The 25374-nt window shown below is 48.8% G+C and overlaps 10 protein-coding genes across 10 annotated transcripts; 4 read left to right on the top strand and 6 right to left on the bottom strand.

Moving 5' to 3' along the window:
• Positions 1 to 205: 205 nt before the first annotated feature.
• Positions 206 to 1782, top strand: BU24DRAFT_434593 (MFS transporter; the record flags this gene model as incomplete). Its single annotated transcript, XM_033530038.1, has 3 exons — positions 206 to 409; positions 460 to 1495; positions 1547 to 1782. 3 exons carry the CDS (start codon positions 206 to 208, stop codon positions 1780 to 1782), a joined length of 1476 nt encoding a protein of 491 aa, XP_033381950.1.
• A 3452-nt stretch (positions 1783 to 5234) lies between these two features.
• BU24DRAFT_424608 (uncharacterized protein) lies at positions 5235 to 6666 on the bottom strand. Its single transcript, XM_033528550.1, has 2 exons — positions 5995 to 6666; positions 5235 to 5899 (listed from the first exon to the last, which is right to left on the bottom strand). Exons 1-2 carry the CDS (start codon positions 6380 to 6382, stop codon positions 5652 to 5654), a joined length of 636 nt encoding a protein of 211 aa, XP_033381949.1. The 5' UTR covers positions 6383 to 6666; the 3' UTR covers positions 5235 to 5651.
• Positions 6667 to 7738: 1072 nt separating this feature from the next.
• BU24DRAFT_464373 (uncharacterized protein) lies at positions 7739 to 9247 on the top strand (the record flags this gene model as incomplete). The annotated part of the gene is made up of 1 exon (XM_033532198.1): positions 7739 to 9247. One exon carries the CDS (start codon positions 7739 to 7741, stop codon positions 9245 to 9247), a length of 1509 nt encoding a protein of 502 aa, XP_033381948.1.
• Positions 9248 to 9352: 105 nt separating this feature from the next.
• Positions 9353 to 11969, bottom strand: BU24DRAFT_442612 (uncharacterized protein). Its single transcript, XM_033530538.1, has 2 exons — positions 11886 to 11969; positions 9353 to 11827 (listed from the first exon to the last, which is right to left on the bottom strand). Exon 2 carries the CDS (start codon positions 11671 to 11673, stop codon positions 9412 to 9414), a length of 2262 nt encoding a protein of 753 aa, XP_033381947.1. The 5' UTR covers positions 11674 to 11827; positions 11886 to 11969; the 3' UTR covers positions 9353 to 9411.
• A 188-nt stretch (positions 11970 to 12157) lies between these two features.
• On the bottom strand, positions 12158 to 13128 carry BU24DRAFT_424606 (uncharacterized protein). The gene is made up of 4 exons (XM_033528549.1): positions 12813 to 13128; positions 12617 to 12757; positions 12539 to 12562; positions 12158 to 12487 (listed from the first exon to the last, which is right to left on the bottom strand). Exons 1-4 carry the CDS (start codon positions 12942 to 12944, stop codon positions 12422 to 12424), a joined length of 363 nt encoding a protein of 120 aa, XP_033381946.1. The 5' UTR covers positions 12945 to 13128; the 3' UTR covers positions 12158 to 12421.
• A 124-nt stretch (positions 13129 to 13252) lies between these two features.
• On the top strand, positions 13253 to 14592 carry BU24DRAFT_424605 (uncharacterized protein). Its single transcript, XM_033528548.1, has 2 exons — positions 13253 to 13487; positions 13536 to 14592. The coding sequence occupies exons 1-2, from the start codon at positions 13355 to 13357 to the stop codon at positions 14339 to 14341; spliced, it is 939 nt and encodes a 312-aa protein (XP_033381945.1). The 5' UTR covers positions 13253 to 13354; the 3' UTR covers positions 14342 to 14592.
• Positions 14593 to 15556: 964 nt separating this feature from the next.
• On the top strand, positions 15557 to 16548 carry BU24DRAFT_241099 (uncharacterized protein). The gene has a single exon (XM_033522278.1). The coding sequence runs from the start codon at positions 15751 to 15753 to the stop codon at positions 16504 to 16506; it is 756 nt and encodes a 251-aa protein (XP_033381944.1). The 5' UTR covers positions 15557 to 15750; the 3' UTR covers positions 16507 to 16548.
• Positions 16549 to 18466: 1918 nt separating this feature from the next.
• On the bottom strand, positions 18467 to 19338 carry BU24DRAFT_411329 (uncharacterized protein; the record flags this gene model as incomplete). The annotated part of the gene is made up of 4 exons (XM_033526043.1): positions 18467 to 18541; positions 18610 to 18875; positions 18914 to 19036; positions 19332 to 19338. 4 exons carry the CDS (start codon positions 19336 to 19338, stop codon positions 18467 to 18469), a joined length of 471 nt encoding a protein of 156 aa, XP_033381943.1.
• Positions 19339 to 20931: 1593 nt separating this feature from the next.
• BU24DRAFT_394505 (methionine aminopeptidase 2-like protein) lies at positions 20932 to 22673 on the bottom strand. Its single transcript, XM_033525225.1, has 2 exons — positions 22587 to 22673; positions 20932 to 22533 (listed from the first exon to the last, which is right to left on the bottom strand). The coding sequence occupies exons 1-2, from the start codon at positions 22627 to 22629 to the stop codon at positions 21179 to 21181; spliced, it is 1398 nt and encodes a 465-aa protein (XP_033381942.1). The 5' UTR covers positions 22630 to 22673; the 3' UTR covers positions 20932 to 21178.
• A 287-nt stretch (positions 22674 to 22960) lies between these two features.
• Positions 22961 to 24266, bottom strand: BU24DRAFT_424601 (uncharacterized protein). The gene is made up of 2 exons (XM_033528547.1): positions 23911 to 24266; positions 22961 to 23834 (listed from the first exon to the last, which is right to left on the bottom strand). Exons 1-2 carry the CDS (start codon positions 24149 to 24151, stop codon positions 23266 to 23268), a joined length of 810 nt encoding a protein of 269 aa, XP_033381941.1. The 5' UTR covers positions 24152 to 24266; the 3' UTR covers positions 22961 to 23265.
• Positions 24267 to 25374: the final 1108 nt, after the last annotated feature.

Raw genomic sequence — 25374 nt, 5'->3', positions numbered from 1 at the left:
CCTATGTAGGCTGTACGAAAGTCGGCAATTCATCATGGCCGTGTCCATTAAAGCAAAGCGTTCTCTGCAGCAGGTCTCTTCATATTCTTTTCATTTACCTTGTTCACCCTTGTTGCGCATATACCAAAGAGCAGGCTCATAATTCGCAACTATGAATGACATCGAGAAGAGCTCCGTTGAGCGAGTTGAAGGGAAGAAGATTAGTATGGAGGAATTGAAGCAGACGACGACAGTAGACACTCTGCATCAAGATGAGGCGATGAGGGTTTTGGCGCAATATACTGGCGACAGGAACTGGGAACAAGAGGAGGAAAAGAAACTGGTCCGAAAGATTGACTGGAAGTTACTTCCCTTGCTTTGTACCACTTACGGCTTGCAATATTATGATAAAGCCATGCTCTCGCAAGCTGTATGTGTTTACTGCCCCGACAATGGACCAAAAAAGGCTGACACTGGTAGGCTCTCTTCGGGCTTAGGACAGATCTAAACCTGAACGGAGGCAACAGGTATTCATTTTCAGCGGCGATCTTCTATCTTGGATTCATAGTCGGCTCATATCCTGCTATTCTCATGGCCCAGCGATGGCCAATTGAACGCGTCGCAGCCGGGATCATCGCCGTATGGGGCGTATGTCTGATGTGTTCTGCTGCTTGCACGAATTGGCAAACTTTCTATGTTCAACGATTCTTCCTAGGATTCCTCGAGTCGGGCATATCACCCATGTTCATGCTGGTTGTCGGAGGCTGGTACAAGAAACCCGAACAAGCTTTGAGGATGGGAGCTTGGTACTGTTGTACCGGCTACGTCTCGGCAGTCTCTCCTCTCATCAATTATGGTCTAGGTCATATCAGAGGTGGATCATTGAATAGCTGGCAATACATGTACCTCTTTGCAGGTGCCCTCACTATCCTCTGGGGCCTTGTCATCCTATTTTTCATGCCGCCTGATCCCATCCGAGCGAAAGGTTTCAGCGACCGAGAGCATTACATCGCTGTCGCACGGATGCGAGAGAACAATTCAGGTGTCCGAAATACACATTTCAAGGTGGAACAGTTGTGGGAGGCATTGCTCGATTTGAGATTCTGGTTGATATTCGCCATTGCGTTCTTGATGATGATCGCCAACGGCCCGGTGTCGTCTTTTATTCCTATCATCATATCAGGTTTCGGCTTCAACCCATTGAACTCCCTTCTTCTGACACTCCCAGCTGGTGTAGTCATTGGAAGCATCGAGCTAGGCGCTGCATATGTGGCCTACAAGATCCCCAGAATCAGAGCCTGGACAATAGCCATCTGCCAAATTGGTACTATCCTTGCTTCAATCCTCCTGTGGCAACTGCCGCGTTCTCAGAAGGGCGGCCTGCTCTTTGCATGTTATATCCTGGCTTCCTTCGGTGGTGGTTACGCAGTGCTGATGGGGCTGCACATTGCCAATACGGCAGGATATACCAAGAGATCCGTGACATCATCTGGTATCTTTGTTGGCTACTGTCTCGGTCAGCGACACCTTGTATGCTCCCTTGCTTCAATCTGCTAATACCTAATAGGGAATTTTGTCGGTCCGCTCCTGTTCAAACCCGAAGATGCCCCTGTGTATGCGCCTGGATTCGTCGCTGTCCTCATTACAGCTATCGTAGCTGCTGCCCTCAGTGTTGTCTATCGTTTCTTCTGTGTGTGGGAGAATCGTCGCAGAGACAAATCGGGGACTACGGAAGCATTCGATAATGCATATGACGACGATCTGACTGACATGAAAAATCCACAGTTCAGGTACACTTTGTAATGGCAGTTTTGGAGGGGTTTAGTGGGCGCAAAGTAGGGCGTCGAAGAAGTTCCGAGATCGATCGTAGTGTTTTGACACTCGTCGCCTGACACGCAAAAATTAGACATCCTGTATCCCTAGATGTAAGAACCTGCCAAATCAACAATACCTAACTAGCGCCTGTACTTGCCTCTGATGATTTGACATATCGGATGCGGGATAAACACTCCGCACTGGGTTCAGTGTTGCCACTAACCTTCCAAGTGTTGCAGCCCTAAATCAATGAAAGCATAGGCTTTCTCTCTTGATAATAAAAGGCGGCGTCTACGTTGAAACAGGCTGGAAGGCGGAAGTTTGAGTGAAGGAGGCGGACAGAGGCCTTAACTCTTTTGGGAAGTCGCGATGCTCCCTTCTGCTGAGTAAGTCAACTCAGTTCACCATGTTACTACCTGTCAACTCAGAACTCATATGTTGGTTCCCTTCTTTAGAATAGCCCTCGATGGATTCGCTCGCTCAGTACTCAGTCACCATCTGCTGACAACGCCACGGTTGTACCGCATCGAGACAGTCTCGACTCATTCTTTTCACCCTTGCTCCGTCTTGGAATTGACAGTCGAACGAGACCACCGTGTATCATCTATACTTCTATCTACAGCCTCGCTGAGTGAGTGATCAACAAAACTACCAGCGTTTACGCATATTTGTTCATTGAGACTGGTCTCGTTAAGTCTTCACTGACTTTTTTTCTTGATTCTACGCTATATCACATTGCCCAGGTCGGATGAAATGTCTTCTTACCTAGCACGAAGCGACCATTCACACAACTCGACCCCATCGCCAGCGACTTCCTCTAAAATAACACACACGGATAGGTTTGCTCTTCCTAATCGATTCCGCCAAGTCCAGAAACAAGTCCACCGATTTAAGCCCCAAAGCTTACCAGCGTACGATGCCCCGAAAGACGAAGTCAAATTCTTCATCTACCAGATCCTGACATTGGAGTCATATCAAATTGCGAGAAGGTGGCCACAATGGGTTCTTGAGACATGCGCAGCATGGGGAGAGCGAGATGACGGAACAGGTGCTGAGCTTAGGAATATGCGTACCCCAGAGCTGCAGAAACTATGCCCGCTCGATGCCAATCATGCAGTGCTGGATAAGTCGAGGAAGGACAAGACCAATTTCTCTCCTTCTCCCGAGTGTCGCCAGCGCATAGGAGAGTGCATCGCATCGGAGATTGCAGTACTGAAAAGGAGAGAAGACCAGGCACTGCAAGAAAGGAATAGGCACAGATCTCATCCTCAAGACAATAACGATATCAAATTTGACAGACACTACGCAGTCTCTACGCTTCCGACTCAACAACGGACGGAAGATCCTTTTAGTACAAACTCAAGAGCCATACGACGACAAAAATCATGGGCATCGATGGGACGACTGAAGGACCAACCTCGACATGTGCAACAGAGCTCGCCACTGCACTCCCTTCCAGAAGACTGTATTGTTCCCTCTGAAGATGTAACCTTGCCTTCGATGCAGTCGGTACATATTCGACGCACTCAGCTGGCAATGAGATCGACACCGAACTTGAATGCCTGCAATACCCCGAACTTGGCTTCTACACATGCTTATCGCCCCAAAGTTCAATCACAAAGTTCTCATGACGCTCATCGAACCTACCCGTCAAATAGTGTCAGTCCTGAAACCTCTTCGATCAGATCAAGTAGTGGAAGCAGTGACTGTTCAAATACTACAACTGACAGCATGAGGAATGCATCGTCAGCAATTGTTGACCAAGGCGTACGAAATAACTCTTGTCTTACTTCAGCTTCATCGGCAGGGGTGCCACGGAGAAACTCAGCGACTGCGATGAAACGGCCAGACAGCAGATCTGAAATCCATAGTAAGAGGGACATATTCGCTATATCACATGGGGAAGGGAACAGTGAAAACTATTCCCCGTCACTACATCGTGTGCGCTCTGCTAGCTCATGCCTGAGCTCCCAGGTCAAGAAAACGCCATCGAGGCAAAGATTACAAGCCCCAGAGGCACGAATCATACATCTTTCGTCAGGCCATGAGCAGCATACGAGGTTCGATCGTCCTTACAACCCAGTTGACAGCAATGCCAGCTCCTTGAGCAACTTGGAAAATCGCAACCTCCGTAAGGCAAGGTCATACATGTCACTTTCAAGTGTTGCTTCAACGCCCTCCGCATGCGTATACCCGCTTGAATCCAGAGGTATAGACGGTTCGCATCAACACAAGAGAAATACTTCGCTGCAAGAGATCAATCTGCAAGCTAATACGGCTAATCGACTACCTTCATTGCCGGAAGTTCCCATCGATCTACACCAACAACGCATTGTACCTCATCTTACTTGTGTACAACGGCAGGAGCATCGTGAGAACCAATTTTACCGGTTAGGTAGAACTCAAAATGGCAGTTCAACGGCCATACATCAACATCCTACAATGCTCAACCAGGATCACATCTGGAACACGAAGCAGAAGAAACCGTCTCTGGGAGAAACAGCTCTTACATCACATTCTGCTCCGTCTACTGCACTTCACCAGCTGCGCAAGTGCAAATCTGTTAGGTTTCCATCAGATAATGAACATTCCTGGCCCACACTTATCGAAACTGTGAGAAACATGGAACTACTAAAGCAAAGTCAGATAAGAGCGTCGGTGCGTTGATGCGTAGACTTGAGGTCTGTTGTGCAGGATAGTTGGTGGACTGAGGAACTTGCACATATGAGGTGTGAAAATCGACACGATACTGAATACTTTTTCATATATTCCTTACATTTGTCCACAGCAGCACCATAGTCAGCCACCCTTCACCGTTGGTCATCGACGATGTGCAGGCCAATTGGCTTGTACTGCATTCTCTCCTCCCCGCAAATGAGCAAATGTCGAGCTTCACTGTCTTTTACCAGTGAACTTATCGCAGTCAACACATGTTGAGCGGAAATTTCCAAGCAAGCAAGTTCGAAATATTGCGCAGATGCTATATTATGAAGACATATTGTCAGATATGACTGGGAATAGTGTCTAGCGCTCTTCTGTTGTCTCTGCCACTTCCGACTACTGCCCACCACCAGCACCTAGGAAGTACCATCTCTTTATTAACTCTCATGGACCTTTTTGTTAGCTTTGTCGCTTTTGGTTTTGCCCCTTTTCGTGCCCGGTCTGATTCAAGACAAGCCTGCAGCCATGCAGGCCGACCAAGCCAACGATGCGCCATCGGCTGTCGTATCCAAGGTTTGCGACGCATCGCGTTTTGAAGTGAACCATGGTAATAGCGCTACGATCCACGGATTTTAGGATTACTTCCTTCATTAGGAAACTTCGTCAGCCGCGACACCGAGTAATGAAGAGACCAGGGTGGGGACATGTGGAGGAACCAGGATTACCATGGCGGTGTTGAGTTTTTGGTCGTTTTGAACTGCATGGTGGGGTGGGGTTGGCGTATGTACGCGCGCTGGACTATTTGGTACCGATTTATTTGTAGAAAGGGGTAATATTTTGTAGGCATGTTGCATAGTAGGAAAAGAGAGACGCATTCCCAGACTATTCGGTATTATATACAGTGAATCGGATCTAGATAGCAGAAAAACTTGTCTATGTTCTTGTTCTCCAAGCGTTACTTCATTATATCGACACCTCGAGGGATGGATGTACAGTACAATCCTGGAGTTTGTACACACTTTGGTCCCTCTCTAAGACGCTACCATGGCGCGTGGAAATTGGAGAACCCCTGGATTCTTTATCCACTAACAATCAACCTCAAAGAGTGGTTCTGCTAAGTGCGCCACAGCTAAAGATAGATCAAGATCTATGAGGTCGACATCATCACTTGACTTGCATCTATCGACATGTTCAGCCTATTGCTGAGGTTCTCGAATCATGGCAGTATTCTGATCGGTGCCTACTCCGCCGTGGGCCTCCAGGTTGAACGTCTGCTCGAACACAGGTTGGAATCCTTGCCTCTGATATAACGGTTTGCCTTCCCGGCTTGCCTCGAGGAAACTTGGTAACTTTGCCTTGTCCGCCTGCTCTGTGCCCCACTTGATAAGTAGAGCACCGGCACCACGCCGCTCATGATCAGGATCGGTAGCAAGGATATGCAAGACTGACCCAAAATCATTAGCATTTCGCAGACGCTCCTCTCTCCCCTCCTGCAGACTCGGCTGCTGGGACAGAATCAGTCACGTGATGTCGACTTACAGTAAAATGGCTTCGTGCCCATGTACTTCAGCCTCACTGTCCTGAGGTACTCGAGAAACTCCTTGGCTGCCGGTCCTGCCGCATCCTTCTCTGGGTTCGGCAACTGTATTTGTATTTGCTCCTCTGTCCTCTCTTTCTCGTTTATTCGCCACTTAGCGCCGGCAATCATCTTCCCACCGAGATCTGTGTCGACGACCTTGATGAAGCGCAAATCCGGCTCATCCTCGACGGATTTCTTGTGCTTTGCTGCGTTCTTGGGGACGTAGTCGTCGGCTATAGGCCTGGGCACCAATTTGAAGGCTATGCCGGATTTGAAGGCTGCGAGTTGGATGCGGGCGAAGTCCGCGAAGTCGGCTTCGCTGGTCATTGGGTGAATTTCTAGAGGCATGGCGTTCAAATCGCAACTTTCTTCAACCTCGAGAATTAGTATTCAGAATGGGAATTGAAATATGTCTGGAAATGCGATGTACACATAACATATATACCTGACATCTGGGTTCTTCGTACTTTACGAAGTGATGCCATTTTTCTCTTACAGACCTGCCTTGTTGGGGTTAACCTCGACTTTAGTTAGCAGATGTGGAGTGCGGCAGTTGACTCAGCAGTGCATAGCTCGGACGACATAAATACCACTTCAGCCCTTCGTGATAGAAAGATGATGATTTTACGCCCTTGGGAATTATTCGAACGTGCTGTAGGTGGCCATAATGTGTTGTTGTAAGTAAGTTTGTCATTGCAGTATGACTCAACTCGACTGCATGTCTGACAAGAGGCGACTTGTACAGCCTCCTTCTGCATTCATATGTCTGTTGACATGCTGGGTAAATGTCAGGCTTCACTCTCCTGTGTCTCTGCACAACACTGCAAAGTCAAAGGTATCATTCACCCTGTAGAGCACCATGTGATGAGTTTACGCGCTGAAGTCCTGTAGCAGTAGTCCGCGTTGTGGTGAGTAGAACGAACAGGAAGGAACGTTTGTCTCATGCACCGCAGGGTCGACCTGGGGTGCGCCTGCATTTGCCTTCACTTACCTACAAATACCCCAACCTTATATCGTCGTATATGTACTACTTTATTTGCAATACCTTCTAACATGAACGAGGGACGGCCGCACATGGCGCGGTGGTGAAGCGCCGGAATGGGAAGCGTAGGTATACCCTAGCCACTCTGCCAAAGTGGCCCTCAAGGTTCAATTCGCGGTCGTGGCCTCGTTCGTTTTTGCAACTTTTTTTGCAACTTTTTTTTTTCTCAGGCGCTTGCATAGAGATGAGATGAGACGGGAAGCAGTGAAGGAAAGGAAAGGAGGGCTACATTGCGCCTACACGTAAATGTACAACATTCACTGCAAAGTACGTAAGTACGAATGTATGCCAGAATGAAATCAAATGTTTTATTGCCAAAGAGAGCCAGCAGTCACTGTTGTGATATCTTCTCTTATATGAAGACATGTTCCTGAACACGCGTAGTGACCCCCACGCATTCCAGAGGGCTCCGGTATGCGTGGATACTCAACACATCCACGGACCAACTAACGCGTAAATACAAGCTTAGAACCTCGCTTTGCGCTCTGGAGTCATGAAGTATCACTGATAGGCGACATCAGGTATCTCTCTTCAGCTTTTGATTGTTCCTTCATATTGTAGATGCTTCTACAATGACTGCGCGTTGTCTCATTCACTCGAACTCCTAACACAATGCAAAACTCTCGATTGGACCTGAGGCATAAGGTCTTGTGCTTGAAATCATGGCTGTTGCAGTGTCCTATCCCTATGAAACCTCTACTACAGCGTTGCGACCGACCTCAACCTTCAGAACGATACCTCCTCCAAGACAAAACATACTCATCCTTTACGCATCCCAACCCTTAGCTCTCACAATCGCTCGCGTCCTTGCACGCGCAGGTCACACTATCGTTGGCGCTGACGTAGAAGAGGTCTGGTTGACATCACCTGCACGATGGTCCCGAGCCTACACGCGCTTCGAACCCCTCGACATCAACAACTTCGACACCTCGGTCCTTCGCCTGTGGCGCAAACTCCATCACGAATTCGACCTCATATTGCCCTTCGGGCGTGTACCGACATGCCTACAGCAAGCGGCGAGGAACAGTGACGCAGTCCTGGTCCACCGTGATCTGTTTCCGGACGAAGACACCTTCATCACATTCCTCTACCATCGCGTTGCCCAAGATGATGACAATATCACGTTGCCGATGCAGTTCATACTCCAGAAGCCCAGCGACGTTTGGAAGGTATTGTGTCTGAACGACACTGCGATCCAGTGGAGAATCAACAAGCCGAAAGCGCATCGCCGCGACGAAACATTTCAACACAGTGATAATCCAACTTCGGACACAGAGAAGATACCGGCAATCATGACCGGCTGGTCCACCATTTGTATGGACGCAATCGGCCAAGAAACTATCGCAGAGATAGAGGACCACATATTCCGACTCGGAATCTCGCACCACGAACCGTGGATCATGGCAGAAGTACCTCGCGGGCAAAGGTACACTGCAAACTGCCTCGTCAACGGCTCCTCCCTCCGCACCATGATCGTCACCCGTGACGAGGACCACGGCCTGGGGAAGAAAGACGACTGTTGCGTCGTCACCCACCACGACATGCACTACTCCTTCATCAAACGCTTCGTCGAGCGCTTCGTACAGCAATACGCGCGATCGAACGGGCGCTTCCTCCCCCCATACGTCTCCTCCTCCGGCTTCGACACTGCTCACCTCAACGGCGACGACGAACCGTATCCCCCTGCCGAAGAGGGAGCGAAGAAACCATTCGCGACGCACCTGAGGATGGAGTTCCGCATAGAGCAGGTACACGAGTACCCAAATACCAGCTACATCATCCACCCCTCCTCCTGCACATCCGAACACCACGAGTCGCTCGCCCTGCTCGTGCCATCCACCGCCTCATCCCGCGACCACTTCGCGCAGGCATACACCGAGCTTCGAAACATACCCGGCATCGAAACATTCGAGTACGAACACAGTCCGCGGCTCAGGGGGATATATTCGCTCCCCACAGTGATGGGAGTGGCATGGGAAATGTTGGGGAACCTGCAGTTCTGGCGGGTGGGATTCTGGGTTAATGTCGCGTATTTCAATATGATGTTCTGGGCGCTGGTGGTGTGCTTTAAGGAGGAGAGCTGGGACTTTTGGGACCCGGGGCCGGCGGTGGTGAGGTGGGTTGTCTGTGGATGTTTCGGGGGGATTTTGAGGGCGTGGGATTGGAGATGAGGGAGGTGGGATTGCTTGAAGTAGGTAGGGGGTCCTGGGGGAGGGTAATGCTTTGAGGGAGAGTAGGGGATAGATGGACAGGTTATAGCGTGCGATTTAGATACCCAACAAGATAGTATTGAATTTACGAAACTCTATTTACTTCTATATTCTACCCTTCTAATCTAATTCTCTAAAGATCCAGGAACCCGTCTGCCATACCAACTCTCATGCGAATAGTTCTTATTCGGCCCGTTGACCTTATACGTGATTCCGAACGTCGACAACGCTGCCCCTCTGAATCTAAACTCACAGCTACTCTCATAGTTATCCGGATCACACCAATGCGTACTCTTCGCAATCCACCCTTTCTCTACGTCCTCCGGCTTCGAAAAGACGAGCGAGTTGAACAGCCGCTCTGCGCTCTCGCCGTCGTCTTGCACAAAGTACGTCGAGATTTTGTCGGTGGCCTCGTTGTAGCGGTATACATAGCGTCGTGTCGCGGGGAAACTGTATCCGTTGTCCATAGTGAAGGTGCCGGTTTCGATGTAGAGGAATTCTGCAGTCGCGTTCGGGGACGTGGGTTCTCGAGGATGGAACGATGCACTGCCCGCCAGCGTTCCGCCTGGCGAGGAGGGGTGCCGGGAGTCGATCTTGCGGAGGAGAGTCCAGTCTCCTTGCATGGCGCGGAAAGCAGCTGCTGCGACGAAGCGGCCCTCCGAGGAGGATGCTTCGAGGAGACTGTGGACTTCTTGTATGACTTCCTCTGCAGCTTCAGTTGAAGGACCAGGTTCGGCGTATCGTGATGCGAAGGCTGGGCCGGATTGGCCGGGAAAAGTGGTGTCGTTTCGGGGGATCGAGGCCAGGCGGGAGAACTCGTCGATCAGACCTACGTAGTCCATCATCCAGAATTGAGGCACATCGAGGTCGTCCCTCTTTATTGCCTCGCGTATCGACTTCGATTGCGAAATATCGCTTGTAACAGCGGACAGGGACTCGCGAGGTACCGAGGATTCGGGATCCCAAATGTGACCTACTAGCCTAGCTTGCGCTTCTATCACGCCCCAGTACGGACCTTCGTAGAAACCAACAAATGCTAGCTCGGGTACGTTGGGATTCTGTATCGAGCCACGCGATAGGAGGAATGGGACCCGATGGCATTGCGAATCGTAGTCGAGGGCTTGCCTGACCGAATCTGAGAGGTACTCGAGGTGGGCCTCGAAGCCGATTGCCTTGATGATGCCCGTGACGTTGTCGATCGTGTACGTTGTTTCTTCGCTGGTTTGCGAAACATCGCTGTGCAGAGACCAGAGGCCCTTCTGCAGTGCGTGAACACTTGTCTTGTCATCCGTTTCCTCGACGGATGCACGACCCTGCACTGGCACAATGAGACCGCTTCTTACAAATTCCGTGTATGTGTCAGAAACCCCTGTGTACGCCGGACACTCGGTCTGGATGGGCGTATAGACCAGTTGTGGATGGCCAAGGTCCCTCTGATCGCCACCGAGATTGAGTCGTATGAATTCATGCCCTTTCTTGGCTTTCTCAGCTGGCACCTGGCCGTTTGTAGCGAAGATCTCGCCGGTTCCTCGCCGACCTAGGTTGTACATGGCGAGGTCGAGGGGGAGAAAGTCAGGTGCGAGGCGGTAGTCTTGTATATCCGGATTGTGGGGATTTCCTGGCAGGTATCGAGGTAGAGGGTAGAACGGTCGATTGAAAACGTGATAGATTTTGCTCTCGGCATGGACTGGCTTCACCTTTCCAGGCGCGTATTTTGCGTCAGAAATTTGAAAGGCAGCTGTCGCAGCAGCTTCTATACCACTAATTCCTCCTCCGATGACGACGATGTTGCCAGCTGATTTCGCCAGAGAAGAAACGTCCCTGAACTTGGAAGAGGCCTGTATTCCTGCACTGTGAGATCCATTCTTGGAATTGGAATGAAGATCATCCTGACTTGGTCGATCAAAGAACCCACTTGCGACAACCAAGTAGTCGAACTCGTCCTCATGCGTTGTGCTTGTGGTAGTATCCAGAGACGAGACAATCCACCGACGTGGCCGATCGCCTTCGAGCTTGGCAGCTTTGACCTGCCTGTTGCAAATCGTGACTCCATCGGGAATGAACTTTCGTGCGTACTCTTCCAGATACCGACCGACCTCGTGTGCCTTTGGAAACATCGACAAGCTCTTAGACCGGCCGTCAGTGGTGTCTGACGCGACGGAATGCCATGAAAGGTCAGAGAAGGCTACGCAGAACCGGCTTAGGTTGGTCCTCATGTGCGGGCTGCATTTGTCGCCTTCTTCACCTGGCCTTCCCCTCCACATTCCCCCCACTCGGTCTGAGGCCTCGAAGATGGTGACTCTAAAGGTGCCGCCGGTGCGATGTAACAGTGTTTTGGCGGTGGCCAGACCGGCAGGGCCAGCCCCAACGATGAGTACAGACTTCATCTCAATCGTCGGGAATAACTGTGGTAGAAGGCGGAAGAAATGGCAGTCTGGTCTTGGATGTCGACTCAGGTCGACGGTTTGAAGTAGGTATCACGGGGATAGAGAGCTTGTGGGCTTGCAGTGTAGGTTAGAGAGTAATTGCCAAATGTCAGACCTGCATGTATGGGTCAACACAAACAGCTAAACATGCCTCATTTGAGATATAGGCATACTGAAAATTTGCTACATGAGATTCAATGGAAACGTTTTGTAATGCAGCGATTGTGGGTTGATTGGACCTGATGGACAAGTTGAGGTGGAGGGAGGAATAAGTTGATATGCGGGCTGAAAAAGCGAGTCATGTTGCCCCTCGTTCTCCCAATCCCGAGAACGCCATCTGGTTGGTCAGAAACGACAGTTCGGTCCTCGGAGTTAGAAGCAGAACCATCTTCAGCGCTGTTGTTCTGCATTATAGAAATTGAAAATGCAAGTAAAGTTAGATATTGACGTCATTATACCTATATTGCTGCTATGTGTAATTCAGATCTATTTGCTATAGCTTGCACGGCTTGGGCATGACAAGGATGAAAAAGCAAAATGATCTAGCGACTTGGAACTGCGTCCTGCAGTCTCAGACAGCAGAAATCTTCGAAGCTCTTACGAACGACATATGTAGCCAGATACCATAAGTTCCAATTTTCCCACATAAACCAAACATCTCGGCTATAAGCATCAAGAGGGACTCGATACGAGGCTACAAAGAGCCTTGCTACGAAGTCAGGACACCCGAATTGATCAGCGCACCCTTCATGGTATCAAGTTGTGTTTTCCCCTCCTGTGTGTCCATCAGTAAACGGACACATGTGCAGATCAACTCGCGACTTACCGAGATTAGATATCGAATGTGACCCTTCACGATCAGAGGTGAGTGGATACGTAGGAACAGGTTTCAGAGGGTTCTTACCAAATCAGTAACAGTTCTGTGCTGCACGAATTCTGCCCTCGCATGCTGTCGCATATCGTCCCTCATCGACATGTCGGTAATGGATGCAGTGGTTCGTAACACCTCCCTCCACAGAGCTAGAGCACGCTGTCTTTGAATGAACTGTTACAGTTGCTGTCAGCAAATCATATAGACGTAGGTAATCGAGTGCACTTACATGGTCCAGGCTCACAGGAGTTTTCCCGCGCATACGGAGCCGGGAAGATGGTTTGCCTGCAATGGTCGCATATCCTCGCAATGTGCCATTGAGGCCGAATGCAGCTGCCAGGGGGGACGAAGCACCTCCCATTCAGCTCAGTTGATCATCAATTGATTGTCCAATGTCTGACACACAGGGTAGGGTACAGAATAGATATGGGAGAGATTTGCTGGGTAGTCCACTCTGCTACGAGTATGTTTGTACAGGAGCTGCAGGAGCCAATAATCGGCTTTGCGCTGACGTCGGCAAGCAAAGAAAATCACAGTTGACTTTGTTAGTGGGTGTCACTCGGTGATTCGTCAGTGGGTTGCGGGCGGGTATGGCCCTAGCTGGTATGGTTCGTCGGCCTTGTCGTACTCACTGACCGCCCTGGCAGAATTCCAGCTACGACGCGTCTCCCCACATCTGCAACTACGCGCTGCGCATCTTGGGGTCACTATAATCAACCATAATGTACATCTCTTGCTACAATTTTCTAGCCGTCAATCTGTGATTCGAACATGATGAAGAGGAAGCGTGCCAGCTCAGAAGTAGACTCGGACGACGAGATCTGCATGCGCCAGACCAAGTTGCAGTGCTCTCAGAACTTCATCAACCAGACTCCCATGCAACAAAGTACAGGGCAAAGTTGTAGTAAGTATACCGGTTTCAATACTGCAGTACAAGGCTCTAACTGTGTAGAATCTACCTCGAACGTATTTCATGCCCCTGAGCTGCACAATTGGTCTGTCTCCTACGACATCGTTCCCTCCCCGCAACTCACAAAGGAAGACTTCAACTCATGCTTCGAGCTTATCAAGACAACTTCCCGAGCCGACTACGTTGCATCAAGTCAAGGTTGGGATTCGAGTCGCAAGATCAAGGAGATGAAACACCCTGAAATGCAGTACATTTTGATACGGTACTGTGAGCACGATCCTCGGCCGTCTCCCGGCTCGTTAATTCAGTCCTCGACAGCGAGTAAATCGCCGCATGCTGCAGCTCCGGATGCTCTATCTGATAACGACGCAAAACCCTCAGTTGCCGTTACCTCGACCGACATCAGTCCGAATAACGGAGAGTCAACCGCTGTGACTGCTACCCCGCCATCCCCCTCCCCAGTCGTCGGGTTTCTATCTTTCGTATTCGAGAAGGACGACCCCCCAAACGATCATGTTGATGTGGTATACATTTACGAAATACACCTCTCGGCCAGCCTTCGAGGCGCTGGACTCGGGGCACATCTTCTCACAGTAGTTGAGGATATATGTTACAAACAGAAGTTCAGCAAGGTCATGCTAACGGTGTTCACGCGGAACAAGGCAGCGAGTGCATTCTACAGAAAGTGTGGATACTACATAGATGAGGATTCCAGCCCAAGGAGTAGGGAGGTTCGAGGCCGGAAGATACCCCCTGACTATCGCATCAGAAGCAAGTATCTCGGACAAATCGCCAACCCAGATAGGTGCCCCTTACCAGATGTTTCTGAGGCGAATACGAAAGTATAAAGAGCGCATTCCCTCCAGTCTGCTCTCAGTGCGTTTTACTCACCACAGCCCATTATACTGTTGTTATACTCGACGACTTGGATACCTCTGTGTCTACTTCAGATGTTCATCTGGTCTTTCATTTTGCGCTGCATAACACTACGGTGCCCGTTCACATGTTTGAAACTTGAACGTTTGAAGTTCGAATGTAAACAAGTTGTGATCTACTACTCAGGATGTAGGGCAGTGCACGTATTCTTCTAATTCACCTGTGTCCACTTTAGCTGTTTGCATAGTATGCACATGTGATATACTTGACAATATGATGCCCGCCGACGCCTCCCTAATTCGTCGTCGACCATACCACATGACAGATGGGTGGGCAGGCACCAACGCAGGTGACGTAGTCCAAAGTGAATGTCCCAGAAGGGTTGACTCGCACAGGCAATGGTCGCCTGTGCTGGATCAAACGGACTCCTGGCTACCTAGGTACTTAAGCCCTCTCCCATCTGCCTTTCCCTTGTTCTTCTTTTTCTCCACACCAATACCAACATTCTCAAAGTTTCTCGACAAATTCTTTCTCTTCGACATGAATCAAAATTTTCTCTTCGACATGAATCGAAGATGCACCACTTATACGGCATGATTCGAAACATTTCTTAACGCCATGAATGCGGGAGGAGAGAGACCCTGCTTCAAAAAGAGGTAAGTTCTTATTTGGAGATCCTTTTGCTCTTGCTGTCAATTCTTCATAGATTACTGACAGACCTGCAGCAGCAAAATTCGGACAGCAACTTCTCATGTTCTGCTCGCTCCAGCTCGAAACAAGAAAAGCAACTCGCTATGCAATGCTCCGGTACAGAAGAGAAACATGAAATGTGCTGAAATACTCTTCCAAGCATGTTTCGAAAGAAGTCCAGAGAACGGACATGTGGATTCCGGCCTGGCCCCTCCAGTGCTGATTACATGTGCCCTAATCCTTTTCAAATGGAAAAAAGTACGCCAACTTCGTACGCATGAGGCACCGGAAAAGCATCTCTAAGTCCTATATGCCTGCTCGACCAGCAACGGTCAAGAAATGTTCTTCCAACGAAAATACCCCTTTCAAATTCTTTCTTATCTGGTGGAAACACACAAAAGCTACCACATGACACGCGTAGAGGAAAGACCTATGGGGTGGGCTGCGAGCCATATTTCACCATGCGCTCCCCCAATGGTTCTGTTTCGCAGCATCGCTATCATTCATGGGGCTTTGCTCAAAAATGAGGCGGATTCACAATGATCCAAAAGTTGGAAGCTAGCAATTCCATGAGCTCTCCTGATGGACTATTGAAAACATACTGGGGGCGCGCGAGTAGTGGGATGTCAGGCCAGAAGAAGGGGGTGTGGACAATGAGTTCTTCCTATCACAATCAAAACATCGCCTTGACATGGTTCATGCTTGCCAAAGGGCTGGAGACAGCAAAGAACATCAAATGGAGTACCCGACCGTGCCATGGAAGCTCTCGGGTCTTTGTTTCAAGGACACAAAATTTCGAAAAACAAACACTTTCGAAACAGAACCTAACATGGAACATGGAAGCTCTCGGGTCTTTGTTTCAATGATACAAAATTTCGAAAACAGACACTTTCGAAACAGAACCTGGCATCGAGCATGGAAGCTCTCGGGTCTTTGTTTCAATGACACAGAATTTCGAAAACAGACACTTTCGAAACAAGATCTTGCCATGTTCCCGCTCCTACCGACTGCAAATGACGCCGGGCAAGCCTGTATGGTCGAACCAGATTGGAGTTCTAATATTCAAGACAAGCCCGTGATCGCTACAATGAGCTTGTCTGCTCCCATTATGGGGAGTAACCCAATTGTATGTGACTGCCTTGGCGCAGGTGCTAATGTGGAGCTCTCGAGTGCCTGTTATGGCTATGATCTCTCTGTTGCGGAATTTTCCCATATGAGAAACACAACTATTGGTTTTCTATTGCAAAAATTTACTGGCACCACTTCCATGAAAACCCTGGATCTCAGGCTTGAAAAGATGTCATACTCGGCTGCGCCTACAAATGTTTCTCTATGCGTACACAACATGCCCAATGAGCCAAAAAAAAATGCTCCTGCCAACAAATTTCAAATCTCATGCCTCGGACTCATTACAAATTTTCTTTTTCTTTTACACTCATTCGTGTAAAAAAACACATCTGATGGGAGCATGGTGGCCCTTACACTTGGACCTAAAAAAAAGCATGTTCGATCAAAAAATCTACAATTTTTACACTCGGTCGTGTGAAAAAAAAAACACATCAGACAGGGTTAATGGTTGTTGTTTCCTTCAACAATCATATCTTCCATATGGATGTTTCTTTTGTCCGGGATTCCGCCTTGTCCCCATGGCATGGTTTCTGATCTTCTCGAGACCAAATAATGGTCGATGGATGCTGTGAAAGTCATAAGGTTGAGGTGATATGAGAGAAGGTGTCTCTTCCTGCTGTCAATTGCGCCATGAATACTCGATTTGGTACGGATTATCAATCCGCCATAAACCTTCCAGTCTCCCATGCTTTCACCAATCTATTTCGGCCTCAAAAATAATCCCAACTGCAAGCCACGTCATGCAGAGGCAGGATGAGGCTGAAAACCAGCATACCTGGTTTAATGAGCACCACCCAGCAGAAAAATCTCATTGATCAAGGCGCTATGGATCTGAACCAGATAAAAGGCTGTCAGATAGACTCCAGTCAGATGAGTTCCAAAAAGATAAAGGAGATGGGGGAATGAGTAGCCTTGGAGAGGAATGATTGTATGGGCGAGAACTTTATGGGCTAAGACTACATGGGCAAGAACTGCATGAGAGAGAAGTTTATTGGAGAGGAGTTCTTGAGAAAGAGATTCAAGACAAGCCCATGAGCGAAAACTGCATGAGCGAAAACTGCATGAGCGAAAACTGCATGAGCGAAAACTGCATGAGCGAAAACTGCATGAGCGAAAACTGCATGAGCAAGAATTGTATGAGCGAAAACTGCATGAGCAAGAATTGTATGAGAGAGAACTGTATAAGAAACTATTGCATAGGCAAGGACCCTCTGAATTTTCAACTATAGTCTTTTTTTCGTATCACACCCTATTACTTGCGCTGCTGTGATTCCATCCTGACTGTAGGCTGTGATAACTTGGAACTCTCCTGACAGAACAAAATTGTAGCTCTGAAAAACTGCCGTGTCCCTTATACTTCGAGCTCATGCCCGAGTCGCTTCACATGTGTGTATACTGGGTGCCAGACTCGAGTGTTTATCGTTCGACCTTTCTTCGCCTCTTTCTTGCGCTTTGTTCCTCACAACGCAAGGTGCAGTGACTCGATACGAAAATGTTTATACACGGTGAATACCTTCTCAAGCAGCTGAACCTGTACTCTCCCCCTACACCCTATTCCAGCCTCATTCTTGTCATGTCTGCCGTGCCCTGCTGTGCGCACTGTGCTGCCAGACCCCTACCACCTGTATCCTTTGTCCTCTACCCCGTGCAGGAAACCACTGCCTTTGTTACAATTCTGCCCCAGCCATTATTTATACCTAGCTCCGTCGTTCGTGCGCGCTGTCTGTCCTTCGCCGCGTTCTCCAGTTAACGTGCAATCCTGCCGTGCGCCCTGTATCCTGCCCCTGCGACCCGCCGCAATGCCTCCACTGTCTCCCTCGAATCTGAAGCGCTGCTGTGACCTAGGATGGTCTTGGGTAGTTGAAATCGATTGATTCCCGTTGAATAATGTCGGCGGGAGGCGGTGGGTCCTCAGACGCGGCGTGTCGGGTCGGGTGTATGGCAGTGTATCGGTGCGGCGCTGGAGGCCTGGTAGGTCATCGCGGCGGGAGAATGAGAGGGCAGAGGGCGCTGATACTTGATATACGTAGGAGAGGAAGTAGAAGGTTCTGGAGGTGTTGGTTGGCCGTTGCGCTGTCAGTGTTTGAGGATAGGTTGAGCGCTGGAAACACCTGTGATGGGCGCAGAGAGAGTAAAGGGCAGAACCCTGGTCAAAATGCCGGAAGAAGATACTGGTATAGAAGTTTTATTTTAGGCGTCGGAGAGGGTTGAAGAGCCCGAGGGGAGTTGTATCCAGAGGTACTGGTTGCGTCGCAGTTGCGCGAGATGCTCTACGGCACTCAAGCGAATGTTCCTGTTGCGGTGACTGGGTGAAAGAAATGGCAACTTGGGACTCCTGGCTTGAGAGGGCATTCCTAAGATATAGGGAGAAGAAGAGGATGCGCTTTATTAGTATAGAGTATATGTAGAATGTCCAACACACTTCTATATTTGCACCTAGCTGGTAGATGCAGATACACATCGCGCGTGGTGCTTCGCCGCGTACTCGAGTCGCCGGCTCAGGATCGGAGTACAAGTCATAATTGTCACGGGAAGATGGTTCGAAAGGATCTCTTCCGTGGGTGGCAACTCCTTGCTGGTTGGCACCCCTGGCCAAGTCTTGACTGATCATTCTACCTCCTAGCTGGTAGATGCAGATACACAATGCGCGTGGTGCTTCGCAGCGTACTCGAGGTGCCGGCTCAGGGTCTGGGTATAAGTCATAAGTATCAGATCTGTTCCTCTACCGCGGGTGGCAACTCCTTGCTGGTTACCACCCTTTACTAAGTCTTGACCGATCATTCTACCGGGAGCTGAAGCTCTCACAAATAGAGGCTCTTGACAGTGCAAAGGCGCCCTAACTTGTCTCCCTGACGCACATGTAGGAAGCTCTGTGCACCCTTCTAAGGGTAGGCAGGTTCTCAACCTCCGCCCAGGTAGATGCTAATATGAGATTGGACGAGAGTTTCTAGTGATAGTAAATCAGGCCTTGTAGATGTATCTTGTAACACAGCTACACTGTGTAATCGTCGAGTCGTATGTGCTTGAAGGTCTCGACACGCTGTATCGGACACAGCGTGTTATCTGTAATTCATTCAAAGCTAGCAAGCTGCGCTCTAGTCACCACAACGCGTTGAGGAAAGAGATGTTGGAGATTGAACTTACTACTCATAGTGTCCTGTACCTGGAGTACGAGAGAGGTAATGACAGGGGTGCTCGATATACCCAGGGAGACACAAGGTGTTATACGTAGTTCCGTAAAGGTGCAGGAGCTTCTTTGTGTGATACCTCGAGGCGCTTTATTGTTGACAAGAGAGAAGGTGATATACCGGCCTGGCTATCCTCAAGTCTGATAGCAAGGTAACTTCCAGAGGACAACACTGCACCCTAAGCTGGACACAAGGTGCAAGGCCAGGTCTGGTACAGATAGAGGAAGCACATTGCGTGTAGGCCCCGGGTGTTATAGTGTCTGAGTAGATAGATCTTGGAGTAGAGCATAGGAGTGTTGGGGTGCTGCTGTAGGCTCCAGCACTGACGCGCTTCACAGGTGAAGGTAAACAGAGTGCCCGCACAGGCAATCCTCCCACCGCCTCCCACTGCCTCCCAGCTCTTTTACCTCACGGTCCTTTTTTAAGCATATATATACTTCTTAATTTACAACGCTTTTGTCGTGTCCTCTACGGAGGCGCGGCACAAACATGTAAGTCTTGCGTTTCCTTGGTTCAGTCAGTTAGTTTCTATCATCACTCTTTACAATTACCTCCAATTCGACAAAAATGTGGTTGTCTTTAGGCCAGACGCCCCCGGTTCGATTCTCAGAGCCGTTTCGAGTCCTCTTTTTTTTGCATTTTTTTGCACCTTTTTTTTATTTGCCCAAGTTGTCTGCTCAGCCTTCACTCGAGCTGGGTTCGACCCTTCACCACCTCAGGTTTCTTCCGTAGATATGATAATGCCACTTAGGTGATAGCTACAACACCAGATTCATCCTTACCTATTTGCCTACTTGTGATGTTCATGTTTACTTCGAACGACAGCACGTGAAGACCCAGTAGAGTTCATTATCTGTGGAGGAATTCGACTGCAGAGAACTTGTATGACCGTAGTCAATCCAAGTGCACCCTTGCAGTCAGTAACATTACTCCATTCACTTCAAATTTCTGTGCAAATCTTGACTCCTTGGTCGACAGCGCTGTGCTGCGATCGTCCATGTGGATATCACGCTGTCTTTTGGCATGAATGAGACAATCAGGCAAATGTCCAAGGCAGAGCTTGATGAACTTCGATATGTAAATGGAAAGGTGATGAGATTTACAGAACAAAATCACAATACCTACTTGCACGCCCAGATTGTAAGTGTGTTGAATTTGCGATATAGCTGTAGTGGTAAGCATTCCGGGTTATTTGCTGCATCATGCTGAAGCTCTCAAATAATTAATTACTGTCGTAGGAGCCTGCAGATTGAGCTGTGGTAAGTGTAGTGTGGGAAAACGTCTTACTCCTGTCATACTGATTTTATGGTCTTGCATACAGGTTTCAGAGCAGGGTGCGCGGCGTGCATGGTAGCGAATGCGTAGAGCTTGGTTTGTTGAATTCGAATACGAGATGGGTTGGCACCTGGAACTAGATTTTCAACTCAAGTATGGGGTTCCATGGCAATAAAGGTTATGAATCAAGGGATGTTGAGTTTAGTTGTACTTGCTATGCAAAGTTGAATTAACACAGTGTTAGTTGTCTTCGCGAACTTCACTTGCAAGGACGGACATTTGCAGTAGGAAAGCTAGTTCATGGATTCTCATTGCACACATACACATGAAAACATGGACAATTCAAGCATGGTAGAAATTTATTGGCTGGCAGAAGTATGTTATTCGGACTTCGCCCTTTGAGAAAACACCAGCATTCAGCACGTGTTGAACGGCTTGATACACTTTGCAAAGGGTGTTGAAACCTACTTGCGATTTCAGAAAACAGATCCTTTACTCGAATCTATTGTTAGAGATACCCATAGCTCCTTAGTAGTCGTCTCCTCGAGAAACAATTTCCTTGCAATTAGGACGGAGCAAAACAGTATGCTCAAATTGTGCGATGTACGAGTTGGGAACATCCACAAGAGGAGCATAGCAATCGACGATACCATTCGAGACGAGGGATCTCATGCCGAGGTGGTAGTTCTTGACTCCCATGTGCTCGAGGTAGCGTCTCGAGAAGACCAGAGTACCGAAGTTGTTGTCAATCGTCTTCAACAATGATCTGGCAGAAGCATGATGAAGGCCAGCGGTGCTGACATTCTCATTGCGACCATAGCCATAGACTCCGATGTCGTCTCTCAAGTAAGCTCTTCCAGTACTGCCGAAGGTTTCGATGGCGAAAATGTCGCCTTCTTCCATGCGCTGAGTGGTTTTGCTTTTCACGAAAGGTACTTGCTTGTCGCCATGAATCTTGTAGCGCAGGATGTTGTGTCCAGTTATATTCTTGACGGCTTTGACGGGAATCACCTTCTTGTTGATCTCGACCTCATAGCTTTCCATCACCTCTTGGATTGCTCCACTGATGTGGTCGATACGAGCGTCGATACCTGCTTCCCTAAGACCGGTATTCGTGGCAGCCCTCACAGACTCGAGCAGGTTATCGTAGATGGGATTACTAGCGACTGTAAAAGCGCTGTCCACGATTCTGCCATTGACATGAACACCGAAATCAACCTTGAGAACATCATCATATTGAAGAATGACCTCCTTGCCCCCGGGATTCGGAGTCCAGTGTGCGCCTACGTGATTTAAACACAGGCCAGTTGGGAACGCCAGCCCCGCTTTGAGAGCATCTCCAGCTTCAATACCCTGATGACCGGTCAAGGATCTTACTCCATCCTCGATGTTCTGGGCCAGATCGCTCATTGATATGCCAGGCTTGGCAATGTCCTGCGCATGTTTGCGAACCTGTCTGTGTACTTCGGCTGCTTCGCGGTAGTCTTTGAGGAAGTCGTCGTCCATGTTACCCAATGCAGCCTGGTGACGAAGTTCTTCAGCAGTCGTTCGTTGGAGATTCTCATCTTGGACGTAATCGACGATTTGGCCTTCCGGGTAGGGCTTGTTGGCGAATATGTTGGCGAGAGCGATTCTTGGAGGGTATGTTTGCTGGCCAATCACAGCCTTCTTCTTTTTCCTCCCTCGATTGTTTCTTCTTTTTTTCTTCTGACCTCCAGACTCGAGAGGCGTGATACCTGACTCTATGTCGGACCCCGTCCCCTTGTTACTATCTTCGTCATCGTCGTCGTTGTCTTGTCCCTCAAGTTTGCCGTGGAGGAGTCCGCTCGCTGCGTCTGGCTTAGGAGGATTGCTGGCGAAGATGGAAGTGGTACCACCAGATCCTATTGCATGTGTTAGTTCTGCAGTAACAAATATCCTAGCTGTGCTATCTTACCATGTAAGGTGTCGCGATGACCTTCAGGTGACTTGGATCCCATACTTGGATATGCAACATACGCATAGAAGAAAAACAGAAGCCTGGAGAATGTTGTCACAATCGAGCAACTCGAGATCTAGAGTCTATAATAAATGATGAATGGTCAGAGGCGCTAAACTGTTTGGGGCGAACTAGGAACACCGAAAACCGACACCAAGGTACGGAGTTTCATATACTCACTCTCTTGGCGGTTGATAACTGTGCAGATGGACTAATTCTCGAATCACCAGCATTGTCTATAGGATATTCGATGTCTACTATCGAAGTCGATAGTGACCACTCCACTCCGCATCGGTTTCACATACAAACAGCAGAGCAATCAGATAAACTGAGTATGACATGCACGACTGTCGGACTGAACTAGCAACATACAGAAACAGAAGGCGTTGATCCTTATCATTTGGGTATTCAACCTATCGCGTTGACTCGAACATTTTCCTGGTCTTCTCTTTCCAGCTTCTAACTGACATTATTACAGAGCGAAGCCGTATCCTAGCCCCCATTACATCCTTGGTGTTGGTCTTACATCCACTCGGGTATCTCCAAACAATGAACTATAAATCCTGACCGAAAACCTTCCTCTTCTTTTCTCTTCGCAGTTGTCGGAATCCAGCGCCGCATTCGTACGATTACATTACTACCGCTCCGTCGTCCCTAGCTCGACAGGTCCTGTTCTGGCATCTTTCTCAGCGATAGGACCTTGTAGTTCTGCATACTTTGTCTGGTTTGCGTAGTATGTTGGCGGTTGTGCAAGTTCGTGTACGTTTGTGTCCGTGGCATACGGTTGTCTGCGGCGGCGTCTGAAGAGCAAGAATCCAATAAGTCCCATAATTCCCACGGCCGCAATTCCAGCTCCAACGCCTATTCCAGCTTTTGCACCAGTGCTGAGACCCCCACTAGTTGAAGGAGTCGATGTGTTGCTAGTGGATGATGTGGTAGAGGGTGCAGCTGTGCTAGTTGTTGAGCTGGCACTGGTTGATATACCGGATGGCGTTGAGGTGGGCGTGCTCGATACTGTTGCAACTACATACGACGGAGTCCCAGTCTTGGGTAGAGCTTGTATGGTGAGTAATTCTTTTGGTGCTGGGGCAAGGAACTGGTCTGATAAGGGCTGTGAACAATTGCGGATCCCATCAGGTGGAAAGCTGCAGCAATGCCACGTCTTCGACGATTCGACATAAACAATGTCTCCATAAGTATTTTGGGCTGTGGAAGAATCAGTACCGACGCGATGCTCGCCCACACATCTCAACATCAAGAGAATCCGACTGCCTCGACATACCGCACAGGCTTCGACAGCCGTCTCCAAAACCCTGATCAGTGCATCCTGCTGCGACATAGCCCGAGCCACCATCTAGAGAGTGCGTGTATGTACATATGCCATCACTGAGACATGTGTCGCCTTTCCAACAACATGGAACCTGTGGATTGGTACTGTTTGTCACTCCGCAAGGCGATAGATCTGTCGTTAATATGACCGAACCCCCCGAATGAATGTAGCACGAGTCTGGAATCGACGACATATTCTTCGAACCGGAGGGACGGTTAGAATGAAGAGACCAGACTATCAGAATGAGTAAACCGTAGGGTCGAGGATTTTGAAGTAGAAGAGAAGGAGAAAGGCATGAGTGCAGATCGATCGCAAATTATGATGGGGCCGTTCGCAATCCATGCCCGGCCCATACAAGTCCATCTTACTCCGGAGCGCGCAGTTTCATGCATCGAACACCTGCCCCTGCGCTCAACTAGACTAGTTGAAGGATGGTTGGTATCTACGTTGGGGGCCAAATCGTTGTTTAGGGGCCAGTGCTAGGCTGAGTTTAAGCTAAATTTCAAAGCGCCCAATAATTGACTTCAAGCGGTAGCACCAAGAGTTCAGCTAGTACGGTGACTAGCAGAGGCGGAGTATTTATTTGACGCTGGGATTGCAAGAGGGCATCTAGGGAGGTCTATTTTGTCAATAAAGAGGCTGCGCAGCAACCACTTGTTGACGGCTCATGCCTTCCACGGTAGATGACATACACTGCACCGTTACACTCACATAACCAGTCAACAAGCCCAGGTGCAAGAATTTTGTCTGTATTGTCTGTATTACCAGTTGAGTTTCGGACGAAGTCTCTCAGAAGCAGCGTATCTCTTCCTCTGGCCTTCGACTGGTCTGTAGAATGTGAAAGTTGCTGGGTTACGAACACCAGTTTTAAATTCACCGCCCGAAATCCGAATGCCTTCTCTTGTAGACTGGTCAGGGTTTTTCGGCACGAGATATCTCGAGTTGATAGATCCTGCTGATTATACTCTTTGATCGGAGTGCATGGCGAGATAATGGTGATGCGCCATGATTGGAGTAAGCCACTAACCCCTCATCCTTATCAGAGCAACAGGCAACAATGACGTCGCGAATAATACACTGCGACGTTCGTCTCAAACATATAAACATTTATTTGATCTTATTGCTTGTATGATTATTGAATTTGCGCTTTTATACCTGTGCCAAACGCTTCCGTACAACTGTCGAAATCAGAGACTAGTTGATTCACCATCATGGGCTGCAATGTGTCTACCGAGAATGCAGTAGACTCGTCAGCAGGCAACAACACGAATTGCACGAATTGCAAGAACTGCTCGAATTGCGTTGACTGCGAAGGTAACATAATCTATCATAGCTGTCTTGTAGAAGCCTAAATAGCTAGAATCTGCTCATTGCTTACGCGATTCTACAGACTGCACATCCTGCCAGAACTGTAAA

The sequence above is a fragment of the Aaosphaeria arxii genome, assembly GCF_010015735.1.
Source record: "Aaosphaeria arxii CBS 175.79 unplaced genomic scaffold BU24scaffold_6, whole genome shotgun sequence".
NCBI classification, from domain to species: Eukaryota; Fungi; Ascomycota; class Dothideomycetes; order Pleosporales; genus Aaosphaeria; species Aaosphaeria arxii.
The sequence above is the reverse complement of the archived record's forward strand: the minus strand, read 5'-3'. Positions and strand labels throughout refer to the sequence as shown.